The sequence below is a fragment of the Pelophylax lessonae genome, assembly GCF_965119305.1.
Source record: "Pelophylax lessonae genome assembly, chromosome: 2".
NCBI lineage: Eukaryota > Metazoa > Chordata > Amphibia > Anura > Ranidae > Pelophylax > Pelophylax lessonae.
The window spans coordinates 369,279,004-369,298,144 of NC_138769.1; the positions used below are offsets into that span (position 1 = coordinate 369,279,004).

The following is a 19,141-nucleotide window of genomic DNA, read 5'->3' on the forward strand; positions in this document are numbered from 1 at the left end:
CATAGAAATATTCAGGTGAATCAGCAACTAAAATGATTTGATCATCTAATTGTTGCATGATAACAGCATTTCAATCTTTAGAGGTTTCATCATTTAGAAATAAATTGCTAGATTGTGTAATGTATAAAAAAACCTATATGCACTATTTCTGTTTATACTGCTCACATTTGTTTGAAATAAAAAAATCATCATTGTGAATACCCAACTCTTTAATGGTCTCTGCGATAATTTCTGAGTGAGAAGAAAAGTTACTTGTCCTACTGCTTCCTTTTTCTTTATTTTGATGCTTCCATGATGTCCACTGAGTTATGTCTTCTTGATCTGAAGGTCTGATTTGTCCTATGGAACGCGGCAGTAAGTTACAGATTTAACATAAACATTAATAACCTTAGCACCTTTCGGGTGATCTTACAAAATGAGTGCAGCACAACCACTATTCATTATTTACTCTTGTGTGCATGTACAAATATCAATGTGAATACACTTTAATTGTCCATAATAGTTTGTTAAATAAAGTCCTGAAAGAATAACGTGTGTATGTTTGTATAGACGTGTGCATCAGCAATAATAATCGTGCTTGTGCCCAACAAACAATAATGTTCACCACAGGTGCTGTGCTCCTCCACCTTTTAAATGATCTGCTTACCAGACTTACTTCACATTAAGGTCAAAGAGAGCCTTGCCCTTTAAGCAGGGTCACTACTCCTTATGTCACCAACATGGATATTCTCCTCAATTCTGATTTTCACCGATTTCACCTTCAGTATCAGTTTTTTTCATTCCATATCATATACCACCACTGGCTCTACAGCAATTTCAGCTCAGAGAATAGAAAACAACTCTCATTGCACAATGTATTATAAAAATCAGCCTTAATTTATTATAAAAGCAATCTACCACTTACAAGATAAGTGTACTGTCATATGATGACATAGGATCATCGCATCTTTAACCACTTAAAGCGGTTGTATCCCGCTTTTTGACACTTTTACCTACAGGTAAGCCTATAATAAGGCTTACCTGTAGGTACAAATAATATCTCCTAAACCGGCACGGTTTAGGAGATATTTACAGTGCATGCAGCCGCTCGCGCGAGCGGCGCATGCGCTCTGAAGGTCCGGGGGGACCTTCAATTAACTTGCCGGGAGCTTGCCGGAAAAATCACTCCCGCGCGCATGCATATGCGCATGCGATGCATACTAGCTCATTATGCCTTTGTCTTGCAGGTTTTTTTTTTTTATTTTTTTTTTTCATAGGGTTTACAACCGCTTTAAGGACCAAGCCTATTTCTGACAACTGTTGTTTACAAGTTAAAAACTGGATTTTTGCACTTACCGTAAAATCCTTTTCTCTGAAGTTCATCGACAGACGCAGCTACATATCCTCTTTAGACCATTGAGTTATGCTCCTCCCATCAGGAATAGGATTCTAGGCAGGTAAAAGCTTTACCACGCTTATGGAGGCTGTCCCTGCAGGCGTAACCCCACACACTCTGCTACAGCATCTAGTTTTGTTGCAAGCAGTGTTTAGAAGACAAAAAAAACCCATTCACTCAGAAGCAGAGGGGCGGGTGCTGTGTCTGTCCATGAACTTCAGAGAAAAGAATTTTACGGTAAGTACAAAAATCCAGTTTTCTCTATTGTTCATCGACAGACGCAGCTCTAAATCTTCTTTAGACCATTGGGATGTCCCAAAGCAGTATTTTCATGAGGGGTGGGAAGACAATGCAGAGAACAACGTAACTCCCCAAAGGCTAAACGTAGCCAACCAGGTAATATGGAGCTCAACCAGGAAAAACTCGCCTAGAAAAGAACATACACCCTCAAAGAGAACAAAAAATAGATTCTCTTTAAACAGCAGCCTGCAAAACCTTGCAGCCAAAAGAGGCATCCGAAGATGCCAACACATCAACTTTGTAGAATTTTGTGAACGTATGCACAGACAACTAAGTCGCCGCCTTGCAAACTTGCATCACTGGCGCCTGATGGCGAAAAGCCCAAGAGGCACTCAGCACTCTAGTAGAATGCGCCTTCACTGGGAAAGGAGGAACCTGGCCCTTCAGCAAATAAGCCTGAACAATTGTCTGCCTGATCTATCTGGAAATGTTTGCAGCAGACACAGTCAATCCTTTACGAGTTCCTTCAGTAAGGACAAAAAGAGCATCTGATTTTTTATAAGACTCAGTGGCCCCCAGGTAAACCCTGATCGCACGAGCCACATCCAAAGAATGCAAGGCAATTTCTTTCGGATGCTTGGGCTTGGAACAGAGTGAAGGCAGCACAATATTTCATTCAAATGAAAATAAGAAACCACCTTAGGAAGAAAAGACTGATTTGGTCGGAGTACCACTTTATCTCTGTGGACCACCAAATAACGCGAGCGGCAAGACATCGCCACCAATTCAGATACCTTGCGGGCAGAAGTGATAGCCACCAAATAGGCAACCTTCTGAGAAAATGAAAGCAGAGAAATCTCCCAAACATTCTCAAAAGGAGGCTTTTGAAGAATAGATAATACCAGATTTAGATCCCACGAAGGTAGCGGGGACTGCTTCAGAGGAGCCATATGGCGCACTCCCTGAATGAAGGTACGAATCAAGGCATGCGTAGCTAACGGGCGTTGAAAATATATAGCCAAAGCCGGCACTTGGCCTTTGATAGTCCCCAAAGCCAACCGCTGTTCAACCCCATTCTGCAGAAAGGCCAAAACCCTAGCAATCGAAAACAAGCGAGGGTGCACCTTCAGCGATTCACGTCATGAAATATACGATTTCCACATACGATAATATATCTTCCTGGAAGTTGACTTCCTTCAGAAAGACCTCTATCCCTCAACACATGGCTTTAAACAGCCATGCCGTTAAAGCCAGCAACTGTAAACCAGGATGGAAGCTCCGGTCTTGAGACAGCAGATCTTCCCTGAGAGGAAGTCTCCAAGGAGCATCAGCGACCAACCTTACTAGGTCTGCGTACCAAGACCGGTGAGGCCAGTGTGGAGCCACCAGAATGACCAGATTCCTTTCACCTCTACTCTGCGTTGAAGCCTCGGCAGAAGTTTCAGCGGAGGAAAGGTAAAAAAACCAGCCGAGACCGACCCCAAGGAGCCACCAGTGCGCCTCTGGCGCCAGCCAGAGGATCTCAAGACCTGGCTACAAACCTCTGCACCTTTTTTTTTTTGAGACGAGAAGCAAAAAGATCGACCTTGGGTGTCCCCCACCGGACACACAGGAGATGAAACACCTCCGGGTGTAGGTACTCCCCTTGATGCAACAACTGACGACTCAGGTAATCTGCTTGCCAGTTTTCCACACCTGGGATGTGCACAGCAGAGAGGGCTGGAACAAACTGCTCCGCCCAGGCCAAAATCTCAGCCACATCCGTGGCCACCAAGACACTCTTAGCGCCCCCCTGGTGATTGATGTAAGCCACAGCCGTGGCATTGTCCGATTGAATCCGAACCTGAAAATCTTTCAGACAAGTCCTCCAGTGGCAGACAAAGCTTTATTGCTCTATGCTCCAAAACATTTATCGGCAGTTTGGACTCTTCTACTGTCCAGGTTCCATCGGCACAGAGCTTCCCCAGCACCCCACCCCAGCACGACAGGCTGGCGTCCGTGGTTACCACCGTCCAAAACAACGGGAGGAAGGACTTGCCCTGGCATAGTGCTGGAGAATGAAGCCACCATAACAGAGCAGATCTTGTGTTGTGGCTAAACTGAATCAAAGTGTCCAAGGACAATGGATCCTTGTTCCATTTGACAAGAATCTCTCTTTGCAAAGGTCTGGTATGAAACTGAGCAAACAGAACCACCTAGAAAGTTGATACCATCAGATCCAAGGCCCGAATGCAAGTTCGCAGAGAGGACAGATTGTTTGCCAACAACAACCGAATCACCCCCTGCAACTTCTGCAGCTTGTCCGGGGGAAGAAAGACCCTTGCCAAAGCTAAATCCAAACTAAATCCAGAGTCAGGCCCAGATAATCCAGTCTCAAGGAATGTATCAGGGCGGATTTCTTGAAATTGGTGTTCCACCCGAACTCCTGCAGAGAGCTGACAGTGATCGTCAGGTCACTCATCAGGACTTAATGAGAGTCTGCTCTCAATAGCAGATCGTTCAGATACCCCAGTACCGCAATCCCCTGTTGGCCCAACAATGCCAACACCAGGGCCAGTACTTTGGTAAACACCCTGCGAGCGGAGGCAAGATCAAAGGGTAACGCCACAAATTGATAATGCTCTTCTGCTATGGCAAAGCAAAGAAACAGCTGGTGTCCAGCGTAGATATGGATGTGTAGATATGCGTCCTTGATATCTATGGAGGCCAAAAAGTCTCCCTGGTGTAGTGACGGCACTACCGTTCGAATGGATTTCTTGCAAAACCTCTGTACCCACACAAAGCGGTTCAGAGCCTTGAGATCCAGAATTGGACGCACTTTGACCTCTATTCTGGGCACAGTAAACAGGTTTGAATAAAACCCTTGAAAGCGTTCCTGAGAGGGAAATGGCACAATCACCCCTTGCGACAGCAGATCTTGTACCGCCTCCCATAGATTCCTTAAAGCGGAGTTCCACCCAAAAGTGGAACTTCCGCTTTAGGTGGTCCTAACCCCCTGACATGCCACATTTGGCATGTCATTTTTTTGGGGGGGAGCGGGTACCTCGTTTTGACAGGTATCCGCTCCTACTTCCACTCGGAGCTCCGCGGCGCCCTGAGCGGAAGTTCTCCTCTCCCCCTCCCTCCCTGCAATCTTCTGGGACATGTCAGAGGTCCCAGAAGACTGCCGGCCAATCACGGCGCGCAGCGCGACTCGCGCATGCGCAGTGGGTACCCGGCTGTGAAGCCGCAAACTGTCACAGCCGGGTGCCCACAGCAGTGATGCCGGCGCCGAGGGAGAGGATCGAGGCTTCGGGCGGCCGCATCGCTGGACCGTTGGACAGGTGAGTGAAATGGCTGGAACTCCGCTTTAACTGGTCTGGAGATACTGTAGGTGCAGATCGGATGGGAAGAATCTGTCCTGTACCCTGATCGAATCAGTTCGTGAACCAATATGTCCTGAATCAAGGAAGTCCAAGGTTTTGCAAAGAAGCAAAGACGTCCCCCCACCCCAGAAGCGGTGAGGGCACCCCTTCATGCAGATGAGGATTTGTCTGCAGATCCGGACTGGCCGGTCTTTGATTTACATGACCATGGCTTCTTGGAATTCCCAGAAAACCTGAATGGCTTTCCTTTTTCTTAGGATCCGGAGGTACGAAAAACCCGCTTATGAGCAGTGAAGAAAGGCCCCCGCCTTTGACGTGGTGCCTTGCCCTTAGAGGATTGAGGGAGAAGAGTACTCTTCCCACCTGTTAGGCCTTTGATCAGCTCATCCAGAGAGGATCCAAACAACCTCTCCCCCATAAAGGGAAGATCCGTCAAAGCATTTTTGGAAGCCTGGTCCGCAAAACAGCTTTTAAACCACACCATGCATCTAATTGCAATCCCCACTGTCGACACTCTGGCCACTAGGGGAGCGAATCCAGGGATGCATCACACATGAACACCAGGGCTTGAGCCATCTGGTCCATTAGTTCCAGCACTGCTGGGGGGAGCTGCACAGCTTCCAAGTTCCCTTTTAGTAACTTCAACCATTCAGTAAGAGCCGGTTCACACTAGCGCGACTTGTCAGGCGACTTGTCAGCCTGACAAGTCACGCTCCCTCGCGGTCCATTGACCGCTACAGGACCCGTTCTAATAGGAGCGACACAAGTCGCTCCGACTTAGAAAAAGGGTCCTGTACTACTTCGGGGCGACCTCGGAGCGACTTGCATAGACTTCCATTATGTGAAGTCCCTGCAAGTCGCTCCGAAGTCGTGGTGCATGGGAATGCACAAGTCGCCCCCGAAGTAGTACAGAGTCGTGTCGCCCCAGTGTGAACCGACTCTAACCGTCTGTAACACCATAACATTTACAAACATTGGTTTCAATATAGAACCAGCTAGCACGTGTAGATAGCGGGACAGAGACTCCACTCGTCTATCCACAGGGTCTGCGAAAACCGGGGATTCTTCCATGTGCTTGATATGCCACCATTGTTTATTGACAGTATCATCAAAATGCTCCGGACAAGGAAACACCTTGCCTGATTTTCGGTATTTTTGGGAGCCTAAAGGAACCCGACGCTATAGATTCACCTGCCAATTTAAAAGTTTCCCGCACTGAAACTCTAAATGCTTCCACCAATACCCGTTCCCGTGAGGCGGCTGACAAGGACAGGTCCTCTTCACCATCAGAATGCAAAGATACCAACCCCTCAGGGTGGGGTGCGTCTGCGGGGGTCATATCTGCCTCAGAATCTGAGGAAACTACCGAGGGAGGAGAAGGCAGAGGACGTTTGCGGCTAGCAACACTTTTACATACAAAATCTACCTTTGACACCTGGCTTTCCAAGACTGCTGTTAGCGCAGACAGGAGCTGCGACCCAGAAGATTCCGCAGCAGCACCTAGGGGGTTTGTAAGTGAAATAGTACCCTGGGACTCCATATTACACTTAAAAATAATAAGTTAAAAATAATGCAGTGTCACTTTAAAAGTCGCTAAATCACGATCCCACCGCTTACTTAGCGGTATACCTAGTCCCAATCCAATACAATCTGATAGCAGAGTGGGTGAAGAAAACCTACAGGGGACACCAGAAAAAATGTTACCAAACCGCTCAGGAAACTGCCAGCACGTTCTGTGAAACAGAAAGTAAAATGTTCTGACACAGGAAATAGAAGAACAGCCTGGGTCATTGCTAGAATTTTGGGTGTCATTACCGTTTGCCTGTCCAGTGAACGTGGACTACAAGAAAATGGCTGCCCCATGCATTCCTATGGGGAACTAACAAAAAATGGCTGCCCATGCATTTCAATGGGAGAATAGAAAGCATGAATCTACAGCAAAATGGCGGCCCCTAAGGCGCACCATGCAGTCTCCCGGACCCCCAGAGGGGGTCCCAAACAAGAGGCCCCAGGGGGGTCCCTACGAAGAGACCCCAACAGGACAAAGCCTCCTCCACAGAAAAATGCTGCCGCAATGCGGCCGCAATGTTTCCACCCTCCGGAGGTAGGACCTGCTATGGGTAGGCCTAATATCCCAGAGGCCAGGGGAACCGAGGGAGCCCCGAGGGTCCGACTATTCCGGGGAGAGGGCCCACGTCCATCCCGAGACCGCCAGAGGATTGTATTAAGGGACAGTATTACTCACCATACCATGGTACCAGGTGGGCGTCACTCTGAACAGTCCACCTCCCACTTGGGGTGGGGGTGCTACCAGCCAGGGGGTACACTGAGACTCAGGGCGTTCGCGTCCCAGCGAGACTTGTGCACTCAAAGGCTCATCCCCATCCATCGGGGCTCTGTCATGGCAAGGCCTAGTACTGGACTATAACCTGCTCACGGTTGTTGGCAAGGCTGGGAGACCGTAAGGATCTAGAATATCCAGTCCGAGACCACAGCCAACTGTTGCTTGTAGTTCTAAAGGAACTCTAATTAGTGAAAATAAAGAGTCACAAAAATAACAAATTTCCCTATTAATAGCTAAGACCGAAGTCCCAGCAGGGAACTAGGTCCTATTCCTAAACTAGGCAGAAACAAACTGGATGCTGTAGCAGAGCGTGTGGGATTATGCCTGCAGGGACAGCCCCCATAGGCGGGGTAAAGCTTTTTTCTGCCTAGTGTCCTATTCCTGATGGGAGGAGCATAACCCAATGGTCTAAAGAAGATGTAGAGCGGTGTCTGTCGATGAACGATAACAAAATCAGTATTTTTTTGCTAGAAACTTACTTAGAACCCCCCTAACATTAAATATATAAAACATTTTTAGCAAAGACTCTGCAAATAAAATGTGACAAACTACGGTACTTAAAAATCTCCATAGTGGACGCTTTAAAATGTTTAACAGTAACCAGTTTAGAGTTACAGAGGATGTCTTGGGCTAGACTTATTGCTCTCGCTCTAACGATCGCAGCAATACCTCACGTGTGATTTTAACACAGTTCACATTTGTGAGCGTGACTTACGTATGCGTTTTCTTTGGTGCGCGTGCACACGGGGACAGAGGCACTTTAAAAATCTTTTTTTTTTTCTATTTTTTTTTTCACTGTTCCTTTAAAAATTAAAAAAAAAATAAAATCTGATCACTTTTACTGCTGTCACAAGGAATGTAAACATCCTTTGTGACAGTAATATGCAGTGACAGGTACTCTTTATGGAGGGATCTGGGGTCAAAAGGACCCCAAATCCCTCCTTTGCACTTAAAAGTATTCAAAACATCAAAATCAGCATTTTTGAATACTGTCAATTTTTTTAAATCGGTGCCATTGGTAGCTGAGTAAATCAGAAGAGATGTTGTGACGTCGCTTCCAAGTTACTACATGGGAGACCCGACCAAAGCTGAATCTGGTGGGACGGGAGACCCAGGCAAAGCAGCGGAGGGCAGTGAGAGGGGGACATCCCCTCCCGCTCCCTGTGATAAAGGCTGAGTGGTGGCTCAGCTGCATCGGTTGTTATCACCAAAAAACGCTCAAAAAACGGTACCGGGATGATGCCTCTAGCTGCAGGCATCACCCCGATACAACCACTTCTTCAAGTCGACGTACAGGTACTTCGGTTTGCGGGAAGTGATTAATACATTATCACCCCCTTAAGGGATACATTAGCATCAATACATATATTTGAAAACCTTAACTTCCGGGCGGCTTGTGCATGCTGATGTCATCCAGCCATGTCTCTGGTGTGTTTCATCACTAAATTGTGACTTTATCAGGCACTGATGTGGATGAGAAGGCCTGGCTCGCAGTCTCCGCTCTAATTAATACCAAAGGTGTTCTACAGGGTTAAGGGTCAGAACTCTGTTCAGGCCAGTCAAGTTCCTCCATCCCAAACTCGTTCATCCATGTCTTTAGGCAAGAATTGTGTGCCCCAGATAAATGAAATACTGGAAGTGAGTTGCCAACATCCCTGTAAACTAGACAAATAGGATAGGGGGTCCCCCTTGGGTGTGGGATTTTAACGGCAAGCACACTTCCACAAATGAGTAAAATTTAAATAATTTTATTAACAAAGAATATATTAAAATAGATCCCACATGGAAGAAAAATATATTTAAAATATATTTTAAAAAATAAAAATCATTTTTTCCCCAAATATATTAGAAATATATTTGAAAGGCTACAATTTTGGCCATATTCAATATATTTCTAAAACATTTCCCTAAATATATTGGAAATATATTTGAAATGCTACAATTTTGGCCATATTCAATATATTTCTAAATATTTTTCCCTAAATATATTGGAAATATATTTTTCTTCCATATGGGATCTAAAACAGATCTGAGGTATCACAAGTATAATATTCTATACAGAGAAGATGTATGGATGTAAAGATAATGGTGATGCATATACTCAATGGCATATGTTTGATTTGAAGGAAATCCTCCCACCCCACACGTTTCAGGCATGCAGGCCTTTCTTCAGGGGTCTAGAAGTGGGGAGATTTTTGATTTCCTACATAACATAGTAAATAATATTTTTGTTAGCTACATAATTTGTAATATGTTACATTCAAGTTATTTCAAGCAGTGGTTGATCATTGCATGTGTAGGTGTTGTTTTGGATATTCAGAAATGCATACCTGTGGAGTGGTTAAGGTGTGATAAGAGAGTCACAGCTTGTAAGAGCAAAAGGAGAAGAGAGTCCGCTGTGTGAAGTGTCGGCAATTGCACCAAACCAGACATCGTTTGAATCCCTCCATTCAGGTATATCCAGATTAACAATTCTATATATAGACAAGACCTGACACACACCGATACCTAACCATATGTGCTCCCATTTCAGCATTTACCTGGGGACCACTGTATCTCCACCTGTTTGTGGGAGAGACAACACACTTTCCGCTCTCCTTCTTGGAAAATCTCTGAGTACATTTTTTTGTAACTACCACCACACTACAGGCTAATACAGACCCTTTTTTGATATATTTTTGATATATTTCTGATATAACTTTGATATACAACTGCTCCACCTATAAGAACAACATTCATGCAAAATATATACATTACAGGAAAATTTAGCTGGAAATACACCATCCTGCATCCGGATTCCCTTAAAACAGGCACCACTTCAAACTTACGCACTGATACTTCCTACAAGGTACATCCTTCTCTACTTCCATATCTACTTTACCATCAGACCACATGTTATCCTTGAACTATACAATACAACGTACATATTTATCTTTTATATACACGCGAATACAGACGCCCTTGCGGCCTCTCATCTGGCATCCTCGTTGGAGCCACATCCGGGAGGACCTATACCCCCAGGGACCTTTTGGTGCAATTGCCGACACTTCACACAGCGGACTCTCTTCTCCTTTTGCTCTTACCAGCTGTGACTCTCTTATCACACCTTAACCACTCCACAGGTATGCATTTCTGAATATCCAAAACAATACCTACACATGCAATGATCAACCACTGCTTGAAATAACTTGAATGTAACATATTACAAATTATGTAACTGTAACATATTACAAATTATGTAACTAACAAAAATATTATTTACTATGTTATGTAGGAAATCAAAAATCTCCCCACTTATAGACCCCTGAAGAAAGGCCTGCGTGCCTGAAACGCGTCGGGTGGGAGGATTTCCTTCAAATAAAACATATGCCATTGAGTATATGCATCACCATTATCTTTATTTCCTTGGTTTTACATCCATACATCTTCTCTGTATAGAATATTATACTTGTGATACCTCAGATCTGTTTTAGATCTATTTTAATATATTCTTTGTTAATAAAATTATTTCAATTTTACTCATTTGTGGAAGTGTGCTTGCCGTTAAAATCCCACACCCAAAGGGGACCCCCTATCCTATTTATCCATGTCTTTATGGACCTTGCTTTGTGCACAGTCATGTTGGAACAGGAAGGGTAAACTCCAAATTGTTCCCACAAAGTTGGGAGCAATTGCCCAAAATGTCTTGGTATTCTGACGCCTTAAGTTTTTCTATTCAATGGAACTAAGGGGCCAAGCTCAACCCCCCGAAAAACAACCCCCCACTATAATCCCCCTCCACCAAATGATTTGGACCAGTGCACAAAGCAAAGGTCCATAAATACAAGGATGATCAAGTTTGGGGTAGAGGAACTTTACTGGCCTGCTCAGAGTCCTGACTTCAACCCAATAGAACACATTTGGGATGAATTAGAGCCCAGACTGCGAGCCAGGCCTTCTCTCCGACATCAGTGCCTAACTTCACAAATGCGCTTCTGGAAGAATGGTCAAACATTCCAATAGAAGCACTCCTAAACCTTGAGGACAGCCTTCCCAAAAGAGTTGAAGCTGTTATAGGTGCAAAGGGTTGGCCAACCCAATATTGAACCCTATGGACTAAGACTGAGATGTCATTATAGTTCATGTGCGTGTAAAGGCAGGCATCCCAATACTTTTGGTAATATAGTGTAGGTCGCATCAAAAGAAAGCAGACTGCTGGCTGTTGGACTGACAAATAGGAGGGTGAACAGCTGTTCATTCGTTCTACTGACAAGCATGTCCACTGGACAATAAACACTGAATGCTCTCTCCTTACACCAGTGTATGTGGAACCAGTTTCACTCCCCTTTATAATGCATCTGATTAACCCTCCTAGCGGTATCACCGAGCGTGACTCGGGGTGGATTTTCTATGCTAGGATCGGTATCCCTGAGTCACGCTCGGGGTGGATGGGCAGAGCGCACAGCGGTCTCTTACCTTCTCCTGGCGATCCAGCGATGATCTCCTATTGCTGAGATCGCCAGCCGTCTGAGATCCCCGCCACTCGCCTGTCCTCCGTCGGTGTGATGACTTCCTAGTTCCGTTCCCTGCAGCAGCAATGCTGCATGGGAGCGGAACTAGGGAGGGAAATTCAAACATTGAACGTTGCACAAAACACACACATAACATTTATATTATATATATGTATGTATGTATGTATGTATATATGTATGTATATATATATATATATATATATATATATATATATATATGTATGTGTATATATATACACACACACACGTATATATATATATATATATATACACACCTATATATATATATATATACACACATATATATATATATATATATACACACCTATATATATATATATATATATATATATATATATAATATAACGCATGAATTACAATCTAGTCAATAATATAATTTTATTATATAATATAATATATATATATACAGTGCCTTGCGAAAGTATTCGGCCCCCTTGAACTTTGCAAACTTTTGCCACATTTCAGGCTTCAAACATAAAGATATAAAACTGTAATTTTTTGTGAAGAATCAACAACAAGTGGGACACAATCATGAAGTGGAACAAAGTTTATTGGAAATCTCAAACTTTTTTAACAAATAAAAAACTGAAAAATTGGGCGTGCAAAATTATTCAGCCCCCTTAAGTTAATACTTTGTAGCGCCACCTTTTGCTGCGATTACAGCTGTAAGTCGCTTGGGGTATGTCTCTATCAGTTTTGCACATCGAGAGACTGAAATTTTTGCCCATTCCTCCTTGCAAAACAGCTCGAGCTCAGTGAGGTTGGATGGAGAGCGTTTGTGAACAGCAGTTTTCAGTTTTTTCCACAGATTCTCGATTGGATTCAGGTCTGGACTTTGACTTGGCCATTCTAACACCTGGATATGTTTATTTGTGAACCATTCCATTGTAGCTTTTGCTTTATGTTTTGGATCATTGTCTTGTTGGAAGACAAATCTCCGTCCCAGTCTCAGTTCTTTTGCAAACTCCATCAGGTTTTCTTCCAGAATGGTCCTGTATTTGGCTCCATACATCTTCCCATCAATTTTAACCATCTTCCCTGTCCCTACTGAAGAAAAGCAGGCCCAAACCATGATGCTGCCACCACCATGTTTGACAGTGGGGATGGTGTGTTCAGGGTGATGAGCTGTGTTGCTTTTACGCCAAACATAACGTTTTGCATTGTTGCCAAAAAGTTTGATTTTGGTTTCATCTGACCAGAGCACCTTCTTCCACATGGTTGGTGTGTCTCCCATGTGGCTTGTGGCAAACTTTAAACGACACGTTTTATGGATATCTTTAAGAAATGGCTTTCTTCTTGCCACTCTTCCATAAAGGCCAGATTTGTGCAGTATACGACTGATTGTTGTCCTATGGACAGAGTCTCCCACCTCAGCTGTAGATCTCTGCAGTTCATCCAGAGTGATCATGGGCCTCTTGGCTGCATCTCTGATCAGTCTTCTCCTTCTATGAGCTGAAAGTTTAGAGGGACGGCCAGGTCTTCGTAGGTTTGCAGTGGTCTGATACTCCTTCCATTTCAATATTACCGCTTACACAGTGCTCCTTGGGATGTTTAAAGCTTGGGAAATCTTTTTGTATCCAAATCCGGCTTTAAACTTCTCCACAACGGTATCTCGGACCTGCCTGGTGTGTTCCTTGTTCTTCATGATGCTCTCTGCGCTTTAAACGGACCTCTGAGACTATCACAATGCAGGTGCATTTATACGGAGACTTGATTACACACAGGTGGATTCTATTTATCATCATTAGTCATTTAGGTCAACATTGGATCATTCAGAGATCCTCACTGAACTTCTGGAGAGAGTTTGCTGCACTGAAAGTAAAGGGGCTGAATAATTTTGAACGCCCAATTTTTCAGTTTTCTATTTGTTAACAAAGTTTGAAATATCCAATAAATTTTGTTCCACTTCAGGATTGTGTCCCACTTGTTGTTGATTCTTCACAAAAAATTACAGTTTTATATCTTTATGTTTGAAGCCTGAAATGTGGCAAAAGGTCGCAAAGTTCAAGGGGGCCGAATACTTTCGCAAGGCACTGTATATATATATATATATATATATATATATATATATATATATATATATAATATATAATAAAATGATATTATCGATTAGATTATAATTCATGCGTTTGTGTTTCAAATTTATCACATCTGGGATGTCTACTAGAGTCTTGTTTTGGTCAGGTTTAAGTCAGTAATTACTAAGAATTGTAGGCCTATAATACATAACGCCAAATTTCCATGAAAAAAATTGTACCGCTTTTGGTACAGAATTCCTGACAGAATCATACCGCCAGGGAGGTCAATGTCCCAACCATCATCACACTGCTGTAATCATAGACTGTGGGAGCACTAGAATATAATCATACCAATTTTTCCTCAGATTTATCATGTTAATAATAACTATTTAAGTTTTCCTGCACAAAGCATCTTTTAGTACAAATGCTGAGGGTTAGAACAATATGGATCGATGCACGACTCTCATATATTAAATCTCTTAAATACAATAAACAAACATGGGTAGCAAATACTAGCATCACTAGTTACATCCTATATGAAAAGTCTAAATAAATTTATATCATGGTAGTCTTTGGCTTCCAAATATGTATATCCTTTCTGTAGTTATTGTAAAACTTAGCAATAACTGGACTAATTTATAAATGAGAGAAATCAAATTCATTATCTATCTATCTATCTATCTATCTATCTATCTATCTATCTATCTATCTATCTATCTATCTATCTATCTATCTATCTATCTATCTATCTATCTATCTATCTATCTATCTATCTATCTATCTATCTTACTTACCCATGCAGATGCGACAGTTTATATCCAGCAGATGACTCTTGTGTTGGGATGTGGTGTCAATATTTTCTTGGGCAACGACCATTTGAGGAACTTTCTCCTTCAAAGACTTTTCCTAAGAAGATATTTATGTCATACTTAATAATAAATCAATGCAATATACTTCCCATTGCCCCAATCAGCTCATAAAAGTAACTAAACTGAAGAGGGTTTCATAATAAACCTAATGTTATGAATAATTACTGGTATTTCATTTCAGGTAACCTTTAACCACTTCATCTCTGGAAGGTTTTACCCCCTTAATGACCAGACCATTTTTTGCATTATGGCACTGCGTTGCTGACAATTGTGCGGTCATGCGACGCTCTACTCAAATGAAATTGATGGGGGTTTTTGACTTACTGTAAAATACATTTCTCTGATGTTCATTGACAAACACAGATCCTGTCATTCTTGACCATTGGGTTATGCTGCCCCCTACAGGAGTAGGACACTAGACAAAAAAAAACTTCTGGCTACAACCGTGGGCAGTCCCAGGGGGTATACTCTTCCTGCTATAGTCACTCAGCTTTGTTACAAGCAGTGTCAGGAGAATTATAACTCCACAGAGGGGTGGGTGCTGTGTCTGTCAATGAACATCAGAGAAATGTATTTTACGGTGAGTCAAAAATCCCATTTTCTCTTTCGTTCATTGAAGGACACAGCTCCTGTCATTCTTGACCATTGGGACGTCCCAAAGCTGTGTCAAACACGAGGGGTGGGAACAACCCAAAAATTCAACCAAAACAACTGGAGCCCACCTGAAAAAAACAATACACCCTCAAAGAGGATCAGGTCCTCTTAACAGCAGTGTGCACCGATTACCAGGTGGACGCCTAGCAAACCTGCATCACTGACGCCTGATGACCCAAGGCCCCAGAGGCACTAAGCGCCCTAATAGAGTGCGACTTTACAGGGAAAGGAGGAACCTGACCCCTGATGGAATAGGCCTGGACCCCCGTCTGTCTGATCCAACTGGAAATAGTCGCAGAGGAAGCGGACAACCCTTTGCGAGGTCCATCCGTGAGCAAAAATAGAGTCGGACTTCCTGAAAGACACCGTAGCTGCCAGGTACACTCAAATTGCCCGGACCACATCCAAGGCATGCAAGGCAATTTCCTTTGGATGTTTAGTCCTGGGACACAGAGTAGGCAACACAATGTCTTCATTCAAATGAAAGTCAGATCACCTTAGGAAGGAATGACGGACAGGGGCGAAACACCACCTTATCCTTGTGAATCACCAAATAAGGTGAGGGACAGGATAACGCTGCCAGTTCCGACACCATGCGCACAGAAGTGATAGCCATCAAAAAGACCACCTTCTGGGACAGTGTAAGCAGGGGAATCTCTCAAATATTTTCAAAGGGAGGCTTCTGTAGAGCTGAAAGCACCAAATTAAGATCCCAAGGTGGCAACGGAGCCTGCATTGGAGGAACCAAACGTCAAACACCATGAAGAACGGTAAGCACCAGGGAGTGTGTGGCCAATGGTCGTTGGAAAAAGACCACTAAGGCCGAGACCAGGCTCTTGAAGGTACTGAAGGCCAAATTCTGTTAAACCGCCCATTGAAGGAAGTTTAAGATACGAGCCCCCGAGAAGGAGCGAGGATGAACCCCAAGAGACTCACACCACCCAATGTATGTCTTCCCCGTATGATAGTAGATCTTCCTAGAGGTAGATTTCCTAGCTTTTGCCAACGTAGAAATCACAGACTCAGAAAAGCCTCTATCCATCAGCACCTGGCGTTCAACAGCCAAGCCGTCAAAGCCAGCGACTGTGAAGCAGGGGGGAAGATCGGTCCTTGGGATAGCAGATCCTCCTTGAAAGGAAGCTTCCAAGGAACGTCGTTTACAAGCCGCACTAGATCGGCGTACTAGGCCTGACGAGGCCAGTTCGGTGCCACTAGGATGACTGGAATCCCTTTTGCCTCGATCCTGCCTAGGAGTCTGGGCAGAAGCTTGAGAGGAGGGAAGGTGTAGATCAAAACGATACTAACCCCACGGAGCCACCAGCGCATCTGTGGCATCTGCCAAAGGCCCGGGAATGTGTACGGCGGAGAGAGGGTGGGAACCAACCGTTCTGCCCACCTTAGGAGACCGGCTACCTCCAGAGCAGCCAGGGCATATCTTCTGCCCCCTTGGTGATTGACATAAGCCATGGTCGTGGCATTGTCTGATTGAATGCGCACTGGGCATCCCTGAAAACAATCCGTTCAATGATCCAGACAGTCTGATCGCTCGATGTTTGAGTACATTGATCGGTAGTCTGGACTCTTCTAGTGTCCAGATGCCCTGAGCAGGATGCTTGCCGAGAACGCCTTCTAAGCCGAACAGGCTGGCATCCGTGGTGACTACTGTCCAATACAAGGGGAGAAAAGATTTTCCCAGCCGAAGTGCTGGAGAGTGAAGCCACCATATCGGGGACTCCTTTGTACCCCGACTCAGCCGGATCTGATTGTCCAGAGACAGCGGAGTCTTGCCCCATTTGGTCAGGATCTCCCTTTGCAGGGACCTCGTATGGAACTGTGCAAACGGAACCGCCTCATAGGTAGATACCATCAGGGCCAGCACCCGAATGCAAGTCCGGAGGGATGACCATTTGTTGGACAGCAGGAAGCGAATTGCAGCCTGCAATATCTGGAGTTTGTCCAGAGGAAGGAGCACTCTGGCAGAGTCCAGACTCAGGCCCAAATAGTCCAGCTTCATGGACAGAACCAGGGCAGAAAATTCAGAATCCAGCCAAACTCCCGCAGAGTTCACATTGTGATCTCCAGGTGCTCTATCATGTAAGAGGAAGACTCGGCTCCCAGAAGGAGATCAGTACCGCGATCCACCTAGCACCGGAGATAAGAATTTTGTGAAGACCTGAGTAGCGGATGTCAGACCAAAGAATAACGCCACAAACTGATAAAGCTCCTTTCCCACAGCAAAGCGGGAAAACGCTGGTGACTGGCACATATTGGAAAGTGAAGATAGGCATCCTTGATATCTATAGAGGCGAGAAAATCGCCCTGACGCAGGGATGCCACCACTGTTCGAATGGACTTCTGTACCCACACAAAGCAGTTTAACGCCTTGAGGTTAAGGATTAGACACACTTTGCCTTGTTTCCTGGGGACTGTGAACAGGTTTGAGTAGAAACCCTAAAAACACTCCAAAGTCGGAACCAGGACAATCACCCCTTGAAGGCAAAGGTTTTGTACCGATCCAAACAGACCCTGTAACTGGCCTGGGGACAGGCGCAGGTTGGAAGGAAAAAACCTTGCCAGTGGACAAGAGCGCAACTCGATCTTGTAGCCGGATCAAATTACTTTGTGGACCCACTTGTCTTGCATCAGGGAAGTCCACGGGTCCGGAAACAAGAGAAGACGTCCCAATACAGGTGAGGGCACACCTTCATGCAGAAAGAGCCTTGTCTGTGGGTCTGGAGAAGCCCTATCTTGGCTTGCCAGACCAGGTTCGTTTGGATCCGCCAGAGGAGGCCCTGACATGCTTCGAGCCCTTGTCAGCCGACCCTGAGGAACAAAAAACTTCTTATGAGCCGAGAAGGAAGGTCCACGCCTACAACCAGTCGCTCATCTGAGTAGGCTGTGGAAGAAAGGTACTCTTCCCCGCTGTGAGACCTTTAATGATGTCATCCAGGATAGCTCCAAACAGGTGATCTCCTTGAAATGGAAGATCAGTCAAGGCCTTTTTAGAAGTTTGGTCCACATTTGAGCCAAAAGACACGTCGAAAGACCACCGCCAAAAAGGGAGAGAGGCGAGCCATCAGGGGAGCCACGTCCAAACAGGTATCACAGATAAACTGAAGCCCTGATCCAGCTGGACCACCAACTTAGCAAAGGCAGGAGGGAGCTGTTCTCCCTCCAGGTCACGGTGTAGGAGCCTAGCCTACACGGTCAGAGTTTGCGACACTAGGGCAATGGTAAATACCGGCCTCATTGACGAACCAGCTACGGTGTACATAATGCGGGCCACAGCCTCCGCCTTCTGGTCAGCGGCATCCCTAATAGTCAGGGACTCTTCCACCGGAATCATGGTTGCCTTGTTTAATCTTGAAACTGGAGGGTTCACCACTGGTGGCACAGTTCACTTCTTATGGAGGGAATCCTCATAGGGGTAACGCCCGGTAAAGCGCTTAGGAACCCCAGGGGGATGCTTTGGTCATCCCCACTTTTTTGCGACAATGCTGTCAGAATAAGCAGGGAAAGGAAACACCTTTGCTGCTCTGGATGGCTTGTGAGTGCCAAAGGGTGCCTCCATATTTAGGGTCTCATGCAGATACAATCAGTGCATCTACCAGCGCCTTTCCGTGCACAGTCGCAGATGTGGAGGAATCATCCTCACTATCAGAGGATTCTAGGCGTGTAGTCGAAGACCCAGCAGGGTGACCTACATCCACGGCGGCCGAATCACATTCAGGATCTGATGAGACC

At 44.9% G+C, this 19,141-nt stretch overlaps 1 protein-coding gene across 1 annotated transcript in view; it reads right to left on the reverse strand.

Moving 5' to 3' along the window:
• The window catches only part of SPOCD1 (SPOC domain containing 1), a gene marked incomplete at its 5' end in the record, with an annotated part of 374,162 nt that overhangs the window by 124,323 nt on the left and 230,698 nt on the right, over positions 1-19,141 (reverse strand). The window contains 2 exons of the mRNA XM_082245154.1: positions 207-339; positions 14,669-14,780. Coding sequence (XP_082101280.1) covers positions 207-339; positions 14,669-14,780 — 245 coding nt within the window. The remainder of the gene's footprint in view (positions 1-206; positions 340-14,668; positions 14,781-19,141) is intronic.